Source organism: Nothobranchius furzeri, chromosome 16, assembly GCF_043380555.1.
Source record: "Nothobranchius furzeri strain GRZ-AD chromosome 16, NfurGRZ-RIMD1, whole genome shotgun sequence".
Taxonomy (NCBI): Eukaryota; Metazoa; Chordata; class Actinopteri; order Cyprinodontiformes; family Nothobranchiidae; genus Nothobranchius; species Nothobranchius furzeri.
The window spans coordinates 23,117,066-23,139,743 of NC_091756.1; the positions used below are offsets into that span (position 1 = coordinate 23,117,066).

Here is a 22,678-nt window from a genome sequence, read left to right on the forward strand (position 1 = left end):
CACTATCAGAAAATTTAAGAGAACCGTCAGTGAATACACCATCTTTCACCACCGACTGAGCATGATTTAGGGAAAAAAACAATTTATGTTTTGCCCTTATTCAGCTTTAAAAGGTTTAAGGCCATGCGCTGAGACATTTTATTTTCCTCTCCTGAATTGTGAGGAAAATATACTTGAATGCCATCAGCAAAACAATGGAGGGAAATACTGTACTATCGAAAAATTGACCCAAGAAGCAACACGTACAAAGCAAACAAAATTGGGCAAAGAATAGAGCCCTGGGGCACACCACACTTCAAAGGTGCACCATTCAAGCTGTAGGACCCTATATTCACTTAAAAGGACCTATCTGATAGATATCAGTTAAACCTCTGGAGAGCTGACCCACTCAAGCCAACACATTTCAACCAAGATGGAAGAATGTCATGGTCAACCGTATCAAAGGCTGCTGATTGGTCCTAGAGCCACAGAGCAGAAGAATCCCCAGATTCCTAGTTAAAAACAAATCATTACAAACCTAAGGAAGTGCTGAATCAGTGCTATGACTTGTCCTTTTTGGGACGGGAGTTTGTCCGTGGAACCTCTCTGAAATGTTCTTAAGCTCAAAATGGGTGCCACCTGTATGATGCTTCTCCTCAAGGCACTTCTGTCTGAAAACAATTGGTCTGATAGTGTCTTTTCTAATACCTTTTTATCTGATAAAGCTTCATCAGAGGTCTGATTGGTTTTGAATGAAACTTGATGTTTTGCCTTTATAGTGTGATGGCTAAGGCTGGTGGTCTGATGTCTGAACACGTATTGCTGACACCCGAGGATGTCCTAAAATGTTGACAGTAGGTAGACACAGTGAGGTTTGAACTTCAGCATCTCATCTCCCTTGTTAGTGTTGATTGAACTCACCTGCCCCTCATGACCTTGTCCACCAGTTTCCCTGATTAACCTGATGTAAACAAACCCTCTGTTTGTGCTGGTCTGTATCAGATCCTTGTCTTGTCTTCTCGTCATGTCATCTTGCCTACCATTATTCCAATAAATTAGTGTTTTTTACCTGCAACTTGCTTCCTGTGACTGCCCAATAAAGTGGCGTGTGTGTGTGTGTGTGTGTGTGTGTGTGTGTGTGTGTGTGTGTGTGTGTGTGTGTGTGTGTGTGCGTGCGCGCGCGCGTGCGCTTCATCCCTGAATGGTTTTGGTTGTGCTTGTGCTTGTTAAAACTGGTAAATAAAAGAACAATTAAAAAAGTCAAACACAGCATTAGGTTGAATGTTAAAAAGTACCAGGCTCTTTATTCTGTCTCCAAAAAGATTTACACATAAAAGAAGAAGAGCAAGAAGAAGAAAGAGAGGAAAAGAAGAGCAAAAAGTAGAAGAGAAGAAGAAGAGCCTTTCAAGACAAGCCCACCCACATCACCAACGCTTTCATTACATTTGCTTATGATACAACTGTGGTGGGTCTAATCAGCCAGGGAAACGAGGCTACGTACAGGAGGAAGTGCAGCAGCTGGTGGACTGCTGTGCAGCTAACAACTTGACCCTGAACACCAACAAAACCAAAGAAATCTTCATTGACCCACGAAGGAAAAAGTTGGAGGACCATTCACTCACCATAAATGGAGAGCAGGTGGAGAGGGTGTAACAGTTCACGTCACCGGTGTGTGAGAGACAAGAGTGTATGTGACATCTATTTTAGCCTTGTTATTGTATTTTACTTATATTTTACTACCTCCTTACATGAGCTGTCAAGTGCAAAGTCCATTCTGTTGATCTGTGCAATGACAATAAAATGATCGTGAATCTTGATCTAAGGTGATTTGGAAGATAAAAATCCCAACATTTTTGGGCAAAATATAAACAGTTATTTTCACTAAAATATTGAATATTTCAAGTATTATTGAGCAGGTAAAAAAAAGGACAACATTTTCTATTTTCATCTTAAAATGATAAAAAAAAGAAGTTTTCTGGCTCAAGAACTTTTAATATGATAATTTTACTTTTTAGCTACCAGTGTTGCCCCAAAGTTCTGTAAAGCTATAATAAGAAGACTTTAGTCAAAAAAGTAATTTAGCATTTGTTTTAGAAAATAAGGTAGACTGAGAGACCATCTAAAGGCTCAGGAACCCTTTGCATGTGTTCTGGATTCATTAGCTGATTAGAATGTGACATTATTGTCTAGAATATTCAAAGTTTTCACAATATTCTAGTTGTCTGAAATTGTGAATGTGGGGCTTTCATAAGCTGTAAACCATAATCATCACAATTATAGCACGTGAAGACTTGTAACGTCTAACTTTTAGAGTGAGTTACTGACAAAGACCATATTCACCATATTCAAATTTTCCGAGGGCAATATTTGGGCAAGGTATAATTTAAAACGATGAGATGAACGAATGAATCTGTTTTAACCTGCAGATGCAGAATGATACCAAGAGAACTGACATCAGACACTTCCCCACAATTTTACTGGAGTTGTGAAAACATGACTTCACTGTAATGTGAATAAGTCAGTTGCAAAAAAGGTCCCGGACAAAAGAATCTTAATGACCCAGGACTGAAACCAAAATGGTGATAACATATTGTGCCCAGACCAAAGATGGATCGCTGCCATGTTAGAGGAACGCTGACCTCAAAGGTATGTTCATGCAGTCTGGCATGAATATCATATTTCTGCCAGAAAATCCATGATTCACGGTGATGTAAAGGATTATTGTTTACTGGAACCACTCTGACATTTTGGAGATTCGAGATTTTTTAAGACTGCAGTACCACCCCAACCCCACCCACCATTTTCCCTTTTTAGAAACACTCCTGTGACCCTTTCCAGATTCATGAAACATCATTTATGCTCTGCGTCTTACTTTAATATTGGCAGTATCCAGAAAGTCATTGTTTTTATGGTTCCATCGTACCGTTCTGGTGCTCTGGCTCTGGGTCAGACCAGGCTGCAGCCAACAGGCATCTAGAAATCCTAAATGTTGCCATTTTTTTACACATGAAGGTAAGGAGAGCCGTCTCTGTTCAAGGCAGCAGACAATCAGTTTGGCTCCTTTTCAGAAATAAAAAATAACAACACATTCTCACATCCAAAGTGTCGAAAAATGATAATGGGTGGCCAAGTGTTTGTTTCCGATGCGTCGGGAGACACAGCGCGTCGGGAGGCAGCGCCCTGTGCCAGAGTGTCGTTTTCCGATGCCTGTGTTAAAACGGAGATTTCATTGAATTCTGACCTTTACCCTCTTGACATTTAACTCATTAACTGCCATGGACGGCTAAAGTCGTCATTTGCATGTTTTTACTGTGTGGGCGTCGGATGAGCCCCCGCACCGTGAGAACAAGCATCCTAGCTCTAAAGCCAATCTTCATCTGCATACGTCACACGTCACGTGATCAGGAAGCAGAAAATCCATGTGTTCGGAGATCATTTTGAGCCGCTGCTGTAAAAAAAGCGAGGTGCAAATCGGAAAAGCGTCTGCCGAACACAATTCGACAACAGATTATGAAAGAACGGATAACGCTCGAAATGCACGGATTCTTCCTGATGCGAGAGGTGAGTCTCCGCTTTGTTTTGTTAGTTTTAGTGTCGACATCATCCTAGCGCGCAATGCTCTGTCACTCTTAATAAAACTGTGAAAACGCTGAAAAATGCTGGAAGCGAAGGGCTTTTCTGATCGGTAAATGGCTGTTAGTGAATGAGTTAACCTTCCCTTCACCCCATCCTAACCTTAACCTTCTTGCGCACGCTAAACTTTCTTTGTAATTTTAACGTCCCTCTCCAACACAGTTAACGAAGTTTAGAATGATAAATTGGGTTAAGGTTAGCATGTGGGTGAGGGGAAGGTTAAGTTGCAAGAGGTTAGAGGTTAAATGTTGGACAAAGTGTTTTACCGCAGGCGTCAGAAACCGACGCTCTGGTACCGCGTGTCGCCTCCCGACGCGCCGAAACAATCATTTGGTTTCCCATTATCATTTGTTCGCGCTTTGGGTGTGAGAATGTGTTGAAAAAAAACTACATGTATCAGACAAAAATCGCTGTGCACCAAACTGTATCATTAATAATGTTTATTGTAAGAAATCTTGGTAATTCTTAGCTCCTACCTGTCCCAGGTTGTCAAAGTTATACTTGTGTCGCACCCATTTGTAGTTGGCCTGTAAGCAGTCTGACTTGTTGGTGACGTTCCTCATATCTTCCCCTTGACAAACAAAGAACTTCCCCTTGAAAAGCTGCAGGGAGGAAAAATTATACCTGATTGGATACAGGTTAACAGGGATACTCGATTATGTTTGGTATCACTTTGAACACCGCTGTTACCGAACTGTAAGTAATAGCTATGTGGTACGTATGAGCATGTGTTAAAATTAGCACAGAAAATATGTCCATAAAGGAGAGATTCAATGACAGGAAATATATGTGGCTTCAGTCCATCAGCAGAGGGATTTAGTCACTGGCCACTGGTTTAGTTTATTATTATGTGCACGATAATTAAACATCATTTTGTCATCAAAATGAAACTAAATCAGTATTTATTCATAATAAGTGCATGGAAGGGGCGTGGTCTAAAGACAATGGAACCAGCCACAATCGTGTTTCTGCATTAGATTCAGTTCTGTCGGTGGCTGCAACAAATCAGAAGTAGATTTCACTCCCAGGTCTCTCACCTGTACTCCCAGGATGCCAAAGATAATGAAGAAGGCGCAGCAGATGACCACAATGTTGCCGATGGGCTTCAAGGAGGACATGAGTGTCTCAACCACCAGCTTCAGTCCAGGGGCTCTGCTGATCACACTGAAACAGGGAACAAGCAGAGTGTTAGCACACACACACACACACACGTGTGTGTGTGTGTGTGTGTGTGGTAGTGCAGGACACTGTTAGGTCACAACTGCACAGATAGGACCAGATGGAGAAAGGATGCCTGCAGTGAACTAACGTGCAACTTCCTCCCACCACGCACATGCCAGCAGGCCCTGCACACACACACACACACACACACACACACACACACACACACACACACACACACACACACACACACACTCACACACACACACACACACACACACACACACACACACACACACACACACTCTCTCTCTCTCTCTCTCTCTCTCTCTCTCTTTCTTTCAGGACAACTTTCTAAATCAAATCACTTTTTCACAGCCAACATTTTGCTCCCGTTTGGTTTCTCCACCTTTGAACAATTTTTCTTACTTTCTTTCTTTTTCTGCAGTTGAGGAAACAGACACATCAAATTAAGCCAATGTACCGATGAGAATGTGTAATTAGTGCCACCCGGCCGGCACCCAGCACCCGGCACCGCTCCAAACTGCTGCTGAGCTTCCCTGTTACTCTGAAACCCTCAAGACACAAGCTTCAGTATAAAGCCTAACACACACACACACACACACACACACACACACACACACACACACACACACACACACATGCACATTGATAATGTGACAAGACAAGAAATCTAACGGGGGAGGGAGAACTGGACAGGGCAAACATGATTTTCCAGCTCTGCTTTTATCTTTTCTTTTGCTACTTTCCATTAAAAGTGAAATCAGAGCCGATAAAATCAAAGAAGATGAGTTCATAAGAGTTCATATGGCCTGACAGAAGCTCCACTGATCGATATGCCTCAGCTGATGGCTACACCTCCTGGTCTGAAGTGATACCACTTCTGGTCTATAGAAGGCAGTGGAGTTCAGATTGTCATGCTATCCCCTTCACCAGGGGCATCAGCACGTTCAGTGGCATCTAAAGATTCGGAACACAACACGAGGGAGGGAGAAGTTTTATAGACAGATGTACACTGAAGTCAAAGACAGTGAAGTTCCTGCTTTTTCTTTATTTGGATAAAAGTTGTGAGACATTTATTCATGATTGTTAAAATTAACACTCTTTAGAGTAAAAAGCTGTTGATCAGTGGACAGAGTACTCCGAAGACCTCTTCAAACCCACTGGCACATCTTCCAGTGAGGAAGCAGATTCCAGGGAATACAAGCAGCTGGGATGAGTTTAATCAGCAAGGTGTCTGGGCTCTCCCTTAGAGATAGGGTGAGAAAGTGGGAGTGATCCGGGAGGGTCTCGGAGTAGATCCGCTGCTCCTCCACATCGAGAGGAGCCAGTTGAGGTGGCTCGGGCATCTGGCCAGGATGCCTCCTGGACTCCTCCCTGGTGAGATTTTTTGGGCACGTCCAACCGGGAGAAGACCTAAAGGGAGACCCAGGACACGCTAGAGAGACTGTATCACGGCTGGCTAGGGAACGCCTTGGGATTCCCCATGAGGAGCTGGCCCAAGTGGATTGGAAGAGAGATGTCTAGCCCTCCCTGCTTAGGCTACTGCCCTCACATCCCGACCCTGGACAAGCGGCCGAAAACGGATGAGTGGACTGGAAAAGTTCAAAAGTTTAAATAACGATTGAGTCCATCATCATGTTTGATTGTGTGTTTTATGCCCCCCCTTGCTTATCTTGAATGGTTTTCGGTGCAACATTTATTAATTAAAAAAAAATGCTCTCCTACAGCACAGAACAGCAAATTACTGATGAGCTAACTGCTAGTTCAAAGCATGTAAATGCCATCCACACCAGCTGCAATCTCATAAATGTATGACTTTTGCATTACAAGGCCATTGACATGATATTGTAATGTGAACACCTGATCTGGTGCATCATGAATCAAGTAGAAGAATCACTTAAGATGTCGGGTTTTCACAGCATCTGTCTGCATTCCTTCGTATGCACGTAAAGCAAGCCATTTTTTCATTTCTCACATCAGATTTCAACTGTTTCCATCAAATTTGACCAATTTAAAAATTTTATCTCTGAAAATTTGTAGTTAACTTGTTCAGACTGACCCAAGAATCCATGACCAGGTCTACAAAGACGATTTTAACACTCAAAACACAAAAATGACCGATCATAAAAAATTAATGAGGAAAACAGGATTAGTGTAAAGAACAGAACTCAGGTACATCCTCGCCTGTCAGATGGACACGCACGTGGGCACATGCACGAACACAAACACACACGTTGACAGTTCTCACATAAACTTGCGACATTCTTTCACACCCAGTAGATAGATAAGATGTTAAAGAGCTGAACCTCCCTAGAAGTCACCACCACACACCTCCTTCAGGCTGCTTGCTCCTTAAACAGTTTTCTCCCAGGCTGCTGAAAACCCTGGAACTTTTCATCTTGCCCTATTTTCTCAGTTTTGTTTGATTGTTTATTATTTCACTAGAATGAAAGAGGGGAACCATTCAGATTTATCACCTAGAAAATGCTGGACAACTGGTTCAAAGGGATTTTCTTTGGATTACCCATATACACATGGCACAGAAAGGAGGAAAAACTCTATCACATGGCTGGTTGCAGCCTGAGGGGAGGAGGTTCTAATTAGCCCTTCTGCAAAATGTCTGCAGTTCACAGCATGCCCTTGCTTTGTGTGCAACACAACAAGGCAGGAATGAGCGCGCTGTGATGCTCAACACCTGCGCCACCCGTCTCCCTCCACCACCGAGATATCATTCACAATGAGGAAAGACAACAACAAGTAGGGTAATCGGAGCTCCGACACTGCAAACACTGAGTGTGATTAAGTGATGTGAGATACAAGAATCAGAAATAGAAGCAGCAAAGGAGACGCTGATGTGATGCAAGAAAATGTGGTGTTTTTGTTTTTTCTTTTTTTGTCTAAACTTGTTCTTCCTATATCCTAAATGGAATTTCCCTCTTAACTTACACTTTAAAAAAAATTCTCATTTTGAACATATTTTTAATCGTTTTTTTGAAATCTTTTTTATACTTTAATGTTTTTGTGAAGCGCCTCATGATTTCTATCTTGAGAGGTGTTTTATAAAAGATTGTTTCTTTCTTTCTTTCTATAGACTTTTGTTTTGTTTCCAGTTTTAGTTTTGAAATTTCACCACTCGTTATTTTTGTGAATGAGTGACACTCCAACATGACCACCATCTTTTTTTATCAGCTTTAATGAATTCTCGATGGTGGGGAGCTGGTGTCTTCCTCCACTGGTCTCTACAGGAAGCATGGGGTAACATCTGCGCCGATTTTCCACTCGTGCAAGAATCCACAAGATCGGGGCGAGTTTCGCGCTGAGCGTCGTGTAGTGTACAGGGGGTTACGAGAGGCGATTAACACCATGTGACCAGCTACCGATCAGCAATCGTGAGCTCACACGGACTTCTGGTGTGTTTGAAATTTGGCTCGTGCCTCGTGAGGGTTGAAGCGGAGCTGCGAGTGGCTGCAACCCATAAAGTACCAGAACCGCTAACAGCGCATGCACAACCATGCGTCAACACCGCTTGTCCAGCTATTTCCCTAATAACACACATCGTCCCTTTTTATTTCTACACTTTTTTTACACACACAATGACAAGGATTGCCAAGAAAGCGTGTTTGTGTCAAATACAACTGATCAAAAAACACAGATTTACTTTCTTTCTTTCGTTTTCCTCCAACCCCCATAAATCCTTGTGTGTCCTCCTGCAGCACTCCCGAAGGACAACAGGCATCAGTAACAACACAAAAAAACTCTGGCGTGTTGTGTAAATACTGCTATTTTTAGGTCCGAAGTGTTGCTACCAGATGTACAGTGTGAGCAGTCAGGTCGCATCCGAGAACTGGGTCGTACAGTGTGAGCACATGACTTGTGAGATTTGCTCTGTGAGGAAGTCGTACAGTTTGAGCTGAAGCTGAACGCTACGAGTGAAAAAGTCGCACAGTGTACGCCCGCCTTAAGGAAATGTGGGTGTAGTCTATGGCAGGCTCTGACAGGATGTCCTGGTAGTGAATTTTTGGTGTGCATCACTTACTACCAGTGTGTTTTGCCCTCATTCTGCATTGATGATCTCCTGTGATCCTTTCGACATATTTTTAGAAGAATGCTAGGCCCTTAATTTATGTGCTCATTTTCATTTAAACAAACAGTTGGGGGTCAAAGATGTGAGACAGTAGCCTAGTGAACTAGACCAAATTCTTGCTTTGCAAAGAATGCAAAGAATAATACATTTATTTAGTCTGGCTTGCCAGGCTAGTGAGACAGGGGAGAGCTAACACATTAGTGAACCAGTGGAAGGCTCAGGGTGATTATATCACAATCAGGTGATGGATTAGCTCAAAGGCTAATCAGACTGAGGTGGACCACAGCAGGGCTTCATCGATAAATCACCCTATAATAAACCACAACCAGCAGAGCTGTTTGAATCAGGTGTCCTGTGAAGAGACCCCAGAGTGTGTAAGGCTAATAAACGAGGACAGGGGTGTGTACGTGTGTGTGTGTGTGTGTTTCTGAGAGCGTAATGTTAAAGGCATAAAGGTGCCATTTAGTGACGGAGGGTGCTAAGTTGTGGGCTTTCCCTGAGGCCAACCCACAGGTCTGATTCTGTGTTTGATGATGATTAACTCTTTAGGAGTGTGTGTGTGTGTGTGTGTGTGTGTGTGTGTGTGTGTGTGTGTGTGCGTGTGTGTGTGTGTGTGTGTGTGTGTGTGTGTGTGTGTGTGTGTGTGTGTGGTTGTTTGCTCTGTTAAGCAAAGCTGATGCATCATCCTGTCACACACGCAGATGCTCATGCACCCCTATAGACCTTGGTTTCCGCTTTTGTGATGCCATCATTAATATCTTTCCTGGGCAGAAGACAGCAACGCACCGCTGTATAAGGAAACACACACAGGCTCATCTGCTTGTTGCCACATCAGTCATGTACAGCAAACACACACTCAGCCACGGCACAGCTCTCTCCTCGCATCCTATGAACCAAAACAACAGCCTATACTTTAGGTTTCTGAGGAAACAAGGCGTCGTAGACGGTGAGCTGCCAAGGACCTCATTCTGAAAAACTGATTGTTGATTGAGACACGTTCACGTCAGCGTCAGCAGCACAGTCGCACCAGAGGGCCAAACACACACAACTCACTCTGAGTGGGAGTCTGCCACAACCCAACTTATGCTGGCATTAACGTGAACATCTACTGGACTAAAATGTGTCTGCTCTAAGGTTTACTTGAAACCAAATTATAGGACAGTTAGATAAAAGTCTTTTGGAGTATAATGATTTACACAGAGCTATCAGCACTGCTGTGAAACTGTGCCCAGCCTCTGAGAGTTTTCAGTTTTTGCTTTCCTGTCAAACGTTAACGTTTCAGATCCAGTTTTCAGCATCATTTCAGAGATAACACGAATGAATGCAAAACACAGGTTTAAAAAAGACCCTTTTCATTAGTTCTGCCCAAACCAACCTGGCCCGTGTGAGAAAGTCATCACCTGAGAGGACAGCTGAGGTCAGCTCCGCCCAGACACCATTACTAAGGCCCTGTCCACACGTAGCCGGGGATCTGCCAAAACGTAGATACTTTCTTACGTTTTGGCCTGTCATCCACACAAAAACGGAGTTTTTTCACACGAAAACGGATCTTTTTAAAAACTCCGGCCAAGGTGAAGATCTGCGTTTTCTCCGTTTTGGGTGTCTGTGTGTGGACAGACAAAACCGGAGTTTTAAGGTCCGCAACGTCACTTTCCGCGACGAAAAAATGCTGACATCACGTGTGCGACCTGTGTTTACACTAGCCGACAGCATGGATGCCCTCAGAGCTGCGCTCGCTTTATCAATTGTCCAAGCGCTTTTTGCTCGTTTGTTTTTGCAAGCGGAATTACTGCTCCTTGCGGAAGACCACAGACGAAGGACGAGGTTAAGAATGGGGGAAGTACTGCCACCTACAGGTCTGGCATGTCCTTAACAACGTATTTATCCGGGTACGTGTGGACAGAGTTTGTTTTTTTAAACAAGGTGGGGTGGATGCAAGTTTTTGGAGGGGCAGATATTAGTTTTTAAAAAACCCGGCTACATGTGGACTAGGCCTAACAGACCAGTAGAAATTAATTTAACCTGTCTCACAACATGGTGTTAAAAGATCTCAAAAAGTAACACGCCATGTGAGAAATGTAAGCATAAAAACCCAAAACAACATCTAAAGCATTGAAAGATTTATAAGTGTCAGACCTTTAGTTCTTAAACCAAAACCTGAAAAACATGTTGTTCCATCAAAAAAATAATAATAAAAACCAGCGTAGATCTAATGTAGACCTGATGGAAAATAGTCCTGAAATCTGAGTTCTTGGAACTTTTACAAATCAAATAAATGCTTCAAAAATCACAAATTATGCTTGAAGGACTCTACTATTAAATAATCCCGTCCAGGTTGGAAGAGTTTTCTTTAATCTGACTTTAAAACCTTAAAACTACATTAATACTGTGACAGATTTGCTGCCATATGGGGACTAAAAAAAGCTGGAATTACATCAGCAGTCAGCAAAAGTCAGAATCAGCTGCTTTACTTCAAGCTGCCAGTGTGTTTGAAATCTAATTAAATAAGAAAGCACTGTCTTGTAGCAGAGCCCTTCCTTAATTGCGTTCACCTCTGAAAGTTCAACATGTTTTATTCAAGTAGAAGCCCAGCTAAATCCTGGTTTAGAAATATTCAGATTAGAATAGACTTTATTGATCCCATGTGGGATATTTACTTGTTACGTCTCGCTCATGTCTCAAGTTTGATTCCTATTGGCTTATATTACATCCTTAGTGTTTATTATAGAGGAGTTTATTATAGAAGGAGCACCAAGCAGAGCCAGAGCATCAGCCAATAAATAATGAATGATGCATGGATGTCACGAGGAAGGATGAAAATTAGGGATGAGCCGGATACTCGTTTCAGACGAGTGTCCGGTACGGATAAAGCATTTTTGACGAGTACGAGCATGAAACGAGTAAAACTCGTAAATATCTGTAATCGTGCTGAAGGAAAATCCTCATTGGGTAACTGACTGTCTTCATGCTCTGTGATTGGCCAGTCACATAGAGCGCCCGCCTCTCCCTACACACAAAACTGCAGCCGGGAGCTCACAGCTCAGTCCGCGTCCGGTCCATCCACGCACACGCACACACACACAGACAGTAACGGACCTCTCTGTGCTTGCTTCACTGTTCACGTTTCTTCAGTACTCTCTATGCTTTCTTCAGTTTGCTTCTGTTTAAAGTTACTTTAAAGTTATTTAAAGTTATTTTTTTGCATTTGACAAGACAGAGCTGAAAACGGCTCGTGCTGCGTCAGTCACTGCCTCCGCTCCATTAGGGTTTTTGTTTCCTCTCTCTCTCTCTCTCTCTCTCTCTCTCTCTCTCTCTCTCTCTCTCTCTCTCTCTCTCTCTCTCTCTCTCTCTCTCTCTCTCTCTCTCTCTCTCTCTCTCTCTCTCTCTCTCTCTCTCTCTCTCTCTCTCTCTCTCTCTCTCTCTCTCTCCTCCTCCTCCTCCTCCTCCTCCTCAGGAACCACTCCCTCATTCCTATTCACTCTCTCTCTTTCTTTACATTTTTTAATCACAATTGTATATTTTTTGCTCATTTTAAATATATTTTAATCATTTTCTAAATTCTTTTTTCTATTTTACATGTTTTCTTTATGTGAAGCGCCCTGTGATTTTTATCTTGAGAGCTAACGTGTATTCTAGTTGCATTTTTGTTCTTTTGACATAAACGTCCCAGTTTGTGGAAAGAAGTGGTGTTAAAGGAAGAGAGCATAAAAACATCAGCAAACGAGGCTGCTTTCATGCCAAAGTTAGACGTCAGAAAGGCAAAATGATGGGACAGAAGATCACCGCAGTTTGGTGGGGAAATTTCCAGGGATGGAGATGAATATTTTATTTTTGTGCTGTTCCAGAGAACTGGGATAAATATTCAGGAGGGCCAACTTTGGGGAGAAGGGACTGAGAGGTTGAGGATGGGCGTCAAATCAGGCATGAAGCCACACGTACCCAAAAGAATCCACATGCATGCAAGCCAACACACACACACACACACACACACACACACACACACACACACACACACACACACACACACACACGTTTACAGATGCAAATGCAAAAACTGTTTCCAAATGACAGTTTTACACCTTGTTTCTTTTCAAATAATCACTATAAGCCATTTACGCACACCTTAACTGGTGCATGAAATGTTAAATAACAACAAATCAAACAAAAGATAAAGGTCAGTCTTAATTCTGGTAACAAGATAAGTATAATTGTCACTGATATTGAGGCATTTCTAAAGATTGTCTCTCAAATTTAAAGGAATTTGATTTTCTTCCATCAGACTGGACTGGACCATCAGACTTCCATGGACTGGAGAAAGAACAGCGAAGCGGTTTACAAGAAGGGACACAGCAGACTGAAGGACCTAAGTGTCCTCAAGAAGTGCAATGTCTGTAGCAAGATGCTGCAGATCTTCTACAAGTCTGTTGTTGAGAGTGTAATCTCTTCAGCCATCGTCTGTTGGGGTAGCAGCATCAGAAGCAGGGACCTGAAAAGGCTCAACAGCCTAATAAAAAAGGCTGGTTCTGTTCTGGGGACGACTGTGGAACCACTGGAGGAGATGATGCAAAGAAGGATTCTCCAGAGAATCAAGAAAATGATGGACAACCCTGAGCATTCTCTTCACAAGACTGTCCGACAACGGAAGAGTGTCTTCAGTCAGAGGCTTCTTCAGTTTGGCTGCAACACTGACCGCTACTGGAGATCCTTCCTGCCAACAGCCATTGTAATATACAACAACTCTGTGATGACTTGATTATTATTATTATTCTGAGCTACTACAGCAACCAATTTCCCTCTGGGATTAATAAAGTATTTTTGAATTGAACTGAGAAGAGTTCAACTTTGTATAGAATCCTATCTAAAATTCTACCTAAGCTCAGATGAAAACAATACACTAAAGTCATGTTCGTACCTATAAAACTCCCACTTTATGCATCACACCAATCCTGCAATGTACTCGGATGATTTTGGATCCCATACATGGTTAATACCCTATGGAAATTCTGCATATTTATATAAACAAAAATCCCATCGCACTCTCCATGGGTGGTCTCCTTCCAACCTCGGTGTCACGTTTTGAGGATGTTAGGAACCCAGGATGACACGAGGCAGATATGATGAAAAGCAAAATCCTTTATTCTTGAAGGAGGAACAAAAGTAAATCCCGGCAGCGAGCCTAAAGTCCATACTCCAAAGCTGGAGCAACAAAGCTCACCAAGAGCACGAGCAAATATTGACAGAATACACATACAATGGACCGACACATGACAAAGACAAGACAGGGCTTAAATAGACTGGGAGACCAATTAAGGAAACAGGAAGCAGGTGTGTGGAGTGAGGGCTGGAGGGAAGGCAGGCGACAATAATTATCTCAATGGGGAAAACAGAAACAGAGGAGGGCAAATAGCTAAACACAAAACTAAACAACAATTACCTAAAGACAGAGGGAAGGGCTCACACAAACTAGCTGGAGGAGGACATAGCACATACACCCACACACATATAACCACACACACTAAGCTGGGGACAAAGAGGCTGGAGCTGACCTGGGAGGAAAGATTAGAAAAGGTAACAACATAAGACACATAACAGAGATGCAGACAAAGGACACAAGAGGGCGCTAAGAGAACACAAAAGGGAATCCAGAGCGGGATGGAGAAACATTAGGAGACACATAAAGGAGGGGGCAGATGCAGACCATGACACTCGAGTCCTCTACCAGAGGCCTGGGAGCTTAAGGGTTCTGCACAGTATCTCAGCTGTTCTGGACTGAGATGTCTGATGTTTTTCCTGGGATCTTCTTTAGCCACTCCTCCAGTTTGGGGATTACTGTCCCGAGTACCCCAATGACCCCGAGAACCACAGATGTCTTCACTCTCAGGGATTTCTCAAGTTCTTCTTTGAGGCCCTGGTACTTCTCTAGTTTCTTGTCTTCCTTTTTCCTGATGTTGCCCTCACTTGGTTTTACCACATCAACCACAACAGCTGTCCTCTGTTGTTTGTCCACCACCACCATGTCCGGATGGTTATGGCGCCCAACGTGTGTTGATTAGACACCCTCCTGCATCTAATCAACATGGCTCCCTCACAATAGAGACTAACGTCTCATCGGGGGTAGAGAGGAGGGGTATTCAGAGTAGTTTCTGCTCGTTAAGCAACAATAGACAGGTACAGCTTATAAGCTTGACTCTCCCATATTCCAGTCAGAATTGACAAAGCTCTTCAAGAAACCAGAGAAGTCCAGTGGCCTTCTTTCAAAGTTATCTTCAACTCCAACCTCCAGCAGAGCTTTGGCCACACCCCAAAACCAGTGGGGTCATTGAGTCCAAACAGACCTTAGTCCACTCTGCTTTTGCTGAGGCAGCTCCTGCAAGCTGTGATAGTAAGGCTGTTTGTGTTATGTGGATATCCCACTGTGAGATTTTTGGCTGTCGAACGGGATTATTCACGACAGATTTCATGTGTGAACTCTAGCAGGACTCGCTTCATCATGAACGCGCCTCCCGAAAGCATGCGTCACTAAGCAAACCGCTAACCAAAACAAAGTTCATGTACAGGCTCATCTTCCTCATAGAGGTACGTGTCTCCTTTCCCCATCTTCTGTAATTTAATTACATTTGGTCTAACTCTGGTTTAACCTGGACTATTAACAAAAATAAAAACTGGTGTGTAGTTTATAATCTGCAGTTTAAACATGAAATATAACCAAAGCTCAGAGGGGCAGAGTCTTGCTGCTGCAACGTCCCAAAGGTGTGCTTTCATTGGTCGGTTGCAGACAGGAGTCGCAGGTTTTCAAGCATGATGGTGGAATGTTGGAGGCTGTCTTTGGTCGTGAGACGCTCAAAAAGCCAGTCAAACTGGACGACCACAGATATGCAACTCACCCTCACGTTCACCGTTTTTTGTCACGATTCTGCTCAGGACGAGGGATTTGGCTAAGACGACCCAAAATCGCAGTGTGAACTAGACTTTAGTTGTGATAGTAAACCACAAACTCACTGTTGGAATACAGAGGTTAGGGGAGCCATGTTGATGAAGGAGGCCTTAATCTTGGTTTATGCTTGGCACATTTACTTTCCGCTTGGTGATGCGGCTCGCGGATGGAACGCGCTTCACAACTTGCAGTGTTTATGGTTCGTGCGGCTTGTCTCTGCGGTGAGCCAATATTCTCCCAAACTGTAGGGGGCAGCATGGAGCTCTACGGCATGTGTCCAACACTACACCATAGTAGAAGTAAAACTTACTGTTGTTTACAACATGGCATTCCAGCATTTTTAACAGCGTCCTCGTCTTTTCCGACAGTGCGAGCTATTTCTCTCCAAGAATTATTAACAACATGTTGATCACGGTGATCTCTGAGAGCTGAATCATACAAATGTCTATTTATGCACCTCTGCCATACTAGTTCTTGCCGGTCTGCCATGTTTTTCCACGTTCAACCATCCGCGTGGTTAGAAAATTTCCTAGGTGTGCGGTACGGAAAGTTTGGACCGTGCTGAGGCGTGGTGGAGGGGCGTGGTTGTTAAAATGACGCAACTTTTCCGCGCAGAGCCGTGCAAACCTCGCGGACGTGTCAAGCATAAACCAACCTTTACACGGCAGGATCGGTTTACGCAGCAAACAGCAAATTGCTGTGGGGTGAACAGTTTTTAGTGGCAGATGGGGAGTTTGTCTATGCTTTTTGTGGGTGATATAGTCCTACTCAAACTACCACTCAACTACTCAAACTATGACCTTCAACTCTTCCTGAGGAGGTTTGTAGACAAATGTGAAATGGCTTGGATGAAGATGAGAATCTCTAAACCTGAGGCCATGGTTCTACACTGGAAGTCTCCCAGAGGAGGTGTTTTGGACATTTCAGGCCAGCAAGAAGCCCCCAGGTTGGCAAATGACTTCCTGGAGGAATTATATGTCCGGACTCACCAGGGAATGCTATCGGGTCCCATCTGTGGAGCTGGCGGAGAATGTTAAGGGAGAGGGAAGTTTCGGCCTCCCTGCTGTGGCAGCTAGCTCTGTGACCCAGACCTGGGTAACACAAAAATTGAAGGATGGACAAAAAGCTCTTTGTCTTGATCCACAGGATTTAAAAGGGTCAGTCTCAACAAGGAGCTACTGATCAGATTTAGTGTTGATCTGATCATCATCACCTTTATTAAAGCGGGAGTTTTGGCTGGCGTGGAGCATGCAGGGGTGTGTTACCACACTGTCTGGTAGAAAATATATCAAAAGTGACCTTAGAGAACCAACGTTGGCCGGAGAGGTCTTAATGTAATTTCCAATCAGTGTGAAGTTCCTGGACAGCTTCCATTCTCCTCAGAAGTGGAAATCTCAGCATATTCAGCTCCAGTTCCAACCACACAACACTCAGAGTACTCATAACGAAAACAAGTGCTCCAGCCCAGACGCTACACCTTAAAGATTTCAATTCCATTGCAGGAGAAAACAACATTTTCCTTCTAAAAGAACATGACATTTGGTTAGATTTTTGCCATTTTAGAATCTGTTTTTTGTTCACTACTGTATTGTTTTAAGTGGCTTTAGGGTTGTGTTTTGTCTGAAAGTCTGCTTGTTTGATCATAAATCTTGGTGTTTCTAGGTCAGCCATTTACCGTAGCGGCCTCAGGGTCCTCAGCAGCCTGAGCACCCGGAGCATGCCCAGGATCTTGGTTCCCGTGTTAGAGATGAGAGACACCAGGATGTCAACAACAGAAATCATCACCAACATCCCATCCAGGATATTCCAGCTGCTTCTCAGGTAAGCTTTGTCCCCAAAGAAGAAACCCAATGCCACAATCTGTCCAGAAAGAGCAAACGGTTATCTCAGGATAAATGCTGTTTGTTAACACATTCATTCTATATTGTTTCATTTAAGCCTGCCGCACACGACAGCAACCAGCATCCTGCTGAGCAGACGGCCTCGAATGACCGTTCGCTCAGCAGACACCTCGCTGTGTGCGCCTGATTTTTACTGAGTTTTCCGCCTCAAGAGACGCTGAGGTGAATATCTGACCAGTTCGATATTTTCCGCCTCACGGAGGTAAAACTCGCCGTGTGCGCATTACTGAGCTGCTGGCTGAGCTGAAATATTCTAGTGGCCAATCAAATCGCGTTCTCTGCTCACATGACGCCAAGATGGCAGCCCCATGTCAGAAACTAAACAAAACGGCGACAGCTGGAAACGGAGGAAATGCTTATACTTTTTTATTGATGAAGCATCGCTGCCGTGCACCGGCATTTCAAGTTTAGATAAGTTTGGGTACGGTGGCTGGAAAGACGGGTCAGGCAAGGAGTTTATGCCAATTTACTCCAAGAGATGCACCTGGAAGACCCAGATTCCTTCCGACAGTGCCGCCGCCTGGATCCTTCGAAAGGGTAGAGTAAAAAGTGGGCTCATCGATCCATAAGGTACCGTTTAGTTTATTTTTCAGACACGCAGACAGGACAGGGGGCTGCATCTGAATACATCTTGGGTCATGTGAGCGGAGAACGTTCTTTGATTGGTCACTAGAATATTTCAGCTCAGCCAGCAGCTCAGTAGTGCGCACACGGTGAGTTTATACCCCCCATGAGGCGGAAAATATCTAACTGGTCAGATATTCACCTCCGCGTCTCTTGAGGGGGAAAACAGTGAAAATCAGAGGCACACAGCGAGGTATCTGCTGAGCAAGCAGTCATTCAAGGCCATTTGCTCAGCAGGCTGCTCTCATGTGTGGCAGGCTTAAAAATTTAAAAGATGCAGAATGGCTCTCTGTAGATACTTCATATGATTGGGTTTTTCAGTGGATCTGTTTGTTATTGAGCTACATCTTCTGAGTCGAGGCCCAATGCCCCGCATGCTCAGCTTACTTATTGTGTTGAGAGGTTGTTTTCTTGGCAGAGAAGATGAAAAACTGAAGCTCACCAAGCATCATTTCTAATTCTATTGGTCCTACTCCTTAATTATCTTTCTCTTCTGAAAAGCATTGTGTATTCTGGCAGAAAGGACAGTTTTTCTTCCTTTGTAAAGTTAATAATTCAGGTTTTGTTTTGTGTATTTGAAAAGAAGCTGCTGCAACCAAAAGTGATGACATTGTTCAAAAAAGTTAAATAAATTACAAAAAAGATCAACAAATGGAAAGTGAAATGTTTACATCTAGTCTAGTTGAATTTGACTTTTTGGTTGCATTTAGTTGCAATGGCGTCCCCATGGGGTGGCCAGGGGTGGCCACCCCTTTGAAACAGTCAAACTTCTTTTTCAAAGGAACTCCGGCTTCGAGGACGTGTGTGCCCTAATAAGCCACAAATTTTCTGTTGTACCAAACTATGCTGTTAGAAACAAACAAAACATTGCTGTTTATTTATAAATCTATAATATTTAGTACATTTTGGACATACGTAGAACACGTTTTCCGGACGCAATGCACTCTGGGTGATGACGTATATTGTTTGCACTTGGAAGAATAGTTATTGATGCTAGTGTTTGTTTACTCGCTCACCGTATTAATAATTCAGTAAAATGCCGCATTGTGCTGCTTTTGGATGTAATTTCCAGTCAGAGGGCAACAAGGGGAGTGATGCGAGTTTACAGCTTTCCCACAGGCAAGAAGAGGAGATAGCAGTGGAAAGATGCCTGTGGACGGACACAACTTCCCAAAGGTCCGCGGCTGTGCTCCCAACATTTTTTTCCTGATGCGTTTGAGGCTTATAGTCGACCACAACGACTTAAAGAGCTCACCAGAGCGGCTGGGTAGAGAAGAAAAGAGAAGGCTGAAACTAAACGCTTTAGCGACCATTTACCCTCACAAGGAGCCTAATCGCACTCGGAGAGTCGAGAGACGCTCTCCTGAGCCGACAACCCGCTCCTGCAGCTGCCGCTTCTGTCACGCTCAGTGAACCATCGGACACGCCACTCGTCACGGATGAAGCTGAACGTTCACCTCTCCCGTCAGTAAAACAAGCAGTAAGTGTAGCAACAGTGTTCTCCACATATATAATATCTGCAACAATGATTAAAGTCGTTTCACTGAATATCCTGATCATCTATGAAGCACACGACAGCTCTGGACGCTAAAATTCTCCTAAATCATTCATAATTGAATAAGTTTGATCACACGATAGCTTACCGTTAACTTCTGCTGTCAAAAATGTGAGCACTATCCCTCTCGGTTACCATGGAGACACATTTGTCGCACACGCACCACCGGTTTTGTCCTGCTCTCGCTTCATCGCGCCCTTCTTGCTCTCCATGTTGATGCTCGTTTTGGGAAACATGGTCAGTGATGTCATCATTAATGTTTCGCTCTGGTTCAAAGTGAAAAGGCTGAACAGATGACGTGTTGATGTCGCTGAGCAGTCGCTTCAGGGTCCCAAAGCCGGCCGGTGCAACCGAGGTACGACCAAATGACGTCATTACCCAGAGTGCATTGCAACGCTACAACAACGACATCCTACGAGTTAAACTATTTTTACAATAAAAAAAAATAAAAAATTAAGACATTAAGAAGCTTTTTTACACTATTTTAATATAACTGATACTAACATTTATATTTTAAGAACCACAAGGTTTTGTAACCTGGGTTCCTTTTAATTTGGTCTAGGTTTGCTCACATTTTAGTCACCAATCCCACCCAAAATTGTGTAACATTTTCAGACTAATGGCTTAAAATATAGAGGAAATTAAAAAAGAGCACAAAATGGGGCACTGCCTTTAAAAGGTAAAATAAATAAATAAATAAATAAATAAAAGATTCAATCCATTTTAAAGCGTATTTAAAAATGTGGTAAAGTTTCAAAGTTCAGTTCAGTTCATTTTTATTTCAAACATTTCACACATGTATCATTACAAAATATAATTTCATTATTTGTTTGAAAAGGAGTAGGCAGGAGTATTTACTTATTTGTCCCTACAAGTTTTACCTCTTATTCATTTAATTTTCTTTCAATCTTAAATTAAACAAACAACATATGAAAAAAAATATTTATAAAAAAAATAAAACATATGGAAAACAGAGAATGTGTAATTTTGCAGATTCACCAGTTATGGAGAAAAAAAAAGAAAAACCAAACAAACCAAAAAACACCGAAAAAGAAGCACAACAGCATAACCAGCCGCATTTACCATCCTGGGTTAACTCTGTTTTCTTCATTCTTATACTTATTTAAAATTATGTTTTTATATTTTACTATAATTTATTTCTTACTTTATACATTATTTGCGTAGTTTTGAGCTTCACCAAGTCTTGGAATTGAATAGCTTGCATTACCCCACATTATTAATTATTCTAATGGCTGTTTTCTGTCTTATAGTTATCGTCTGTATGTTACTTTTGTATGTGTTTCCCCAGACCTCTACACAGTAACTCATATATGGCAGCAGTAAAGCACAGTATAAAATGTGCAGGGCTCTCTGATCCAACATCTTCTTTGCTTTCCCCAGGATGGCAACGACCCGTGCCAATTTCCCCCGAAAGTAAAAAGCCAAAGTGAACTTGGTCCAGGTTTTTAGCAACACATTGAGTCTGAAAACGTCCAAATGTGGACGTTTTAACCCAAAAAATAAAAGGTTGGAAAATATACAAACAAGACACCAAGTGCTCCATTGATTTGTACCAAAAGTTGTGGTAAAGTCAAGCTGACTGGTAAGCTTTAAGCTGTGGTTCACTTGTTTAATCGATACATTTGTGGTCTTGCAAGCTGTACTTTGGGCAAATAAAGCTCAGAAATGATTGGATCAGCACCGACGAGTCTGCTGTTGCAGAGAGTGGTAGACCACGGCTCCTCAAATCGGCTCTTTTGAAAACAACCAATGCATTTTGCATTATGGGCTCACCTTTACAGCCATCTCGGTCACAAAGATTGCAGTGAAGATGTAGTTTGACAGTGTCAGAAAGATCCGCTCCTGCAAGAAAACAGAAAAGAGAGGCAGACCTGAGTTAGTTGAAGTTCTCATGATCTAAATCAGATTTGTTTCTATTTGGGGCTCCTTCCCTGCTGAGATCATAGTTTGCCTCTAATCCTATCTAGTGCACTGCTCAATAATGCATGAGGAAGCTGTTTTTCCTCATATTTTACCTCAAAACATCTTTGTACAAACATTTCGGTTGCACTCTAATGAAAGCTGGCAGGCCCTAATGAGGTTTGTTTTTTATTAGTACCGGATTAAATATTTAAGTGAGGAAGCTAAGTTAAGATTTAGCCTTTAAATTATTTTCTTTAAAGATGACCTAGAACACCTTTTTTCACTATTGGAACATGTTGTTTGAGGCTCTACATGGTCTGTGTTTTTATAGTGCCTCCTTAAAGAGTAACTAAACCCCAAAATAACTTTTTTTTTGCTAATTAACCGTATAATTGGGTCTTTACAAATGAAATCTTTCTGTTTCTGTGCATTTTTTGACATGTTTGTGTAAACTTGATTAAATCTAGAATCTAGGTCTAAAAACGTCTTTGTGCTGCCCCCTGTGGCAGAACAGCGGCCACTGCATTTTAAACTTGTGATTGGCTGGGGCTGGAACAATTTCATGCCATTGATACAGTCTCCTCCCACTTCCCCTCCCTCGCTCCTGGCAAGGCCCACTTTCATGGCATTTTTCAAATCTTGTCTAGGGGTGGAGTTACATTTTCTGATGGTGTGCAGTCCCTCTTTAAGGTTCTACTCCCAACACAATCAGTCATTCACACACTCAAACACACATTTACACGCTTAAATATATATATATATATATATATATATATATATATATATACATATATGTATGTATATATATGTATGTATATATATGTATATGTATATATGTATATATATATTTTTCATTTATT

The 22,678-nt window shown here is 42.6% G+C and overlaps 1 protein-coding gene across 15 annotated transcripts in view; it reads right to left on the bottom strand.

Moving 5' to 3' along the window:
• The window catches only part of cacna1g (calcium channel, voltage-dependent, T type, alpha 1G subunit), a 452,092-nt gene that overhangs the window by 95,292 nt on the left and 334,122 nt on the right, over positions 1 to 22,678 (bottom strand). For all 15 annotated transcript variants that reach the window (XM_054748980.2, XM_054748983.2, XM_054748979.2 and 12 more), the window contains 4 exons: positions 21,690 to 21,758; positions 17,491 to 17,675; positions 4,650 to 4,776; positions 4,089 to 4,214 (listed from right to left, as the gene is read on the bottom strand). In XM_054748980.2, the coding sequence (XP_054604955.2) occupies positions 4,089 to 4,214; positions 4,650 to 4,776; positions 17,491 to 17,675; positions 21,690 to 21,758 (507 nt within the window). The remainder of the gene's footprint in view (positions 1 to 4,088; positions 4,215 to 4,649; positions 4,777 to 17,490; positions 17,676 to 21,689; positions 21,759 to 22,678) is intronic.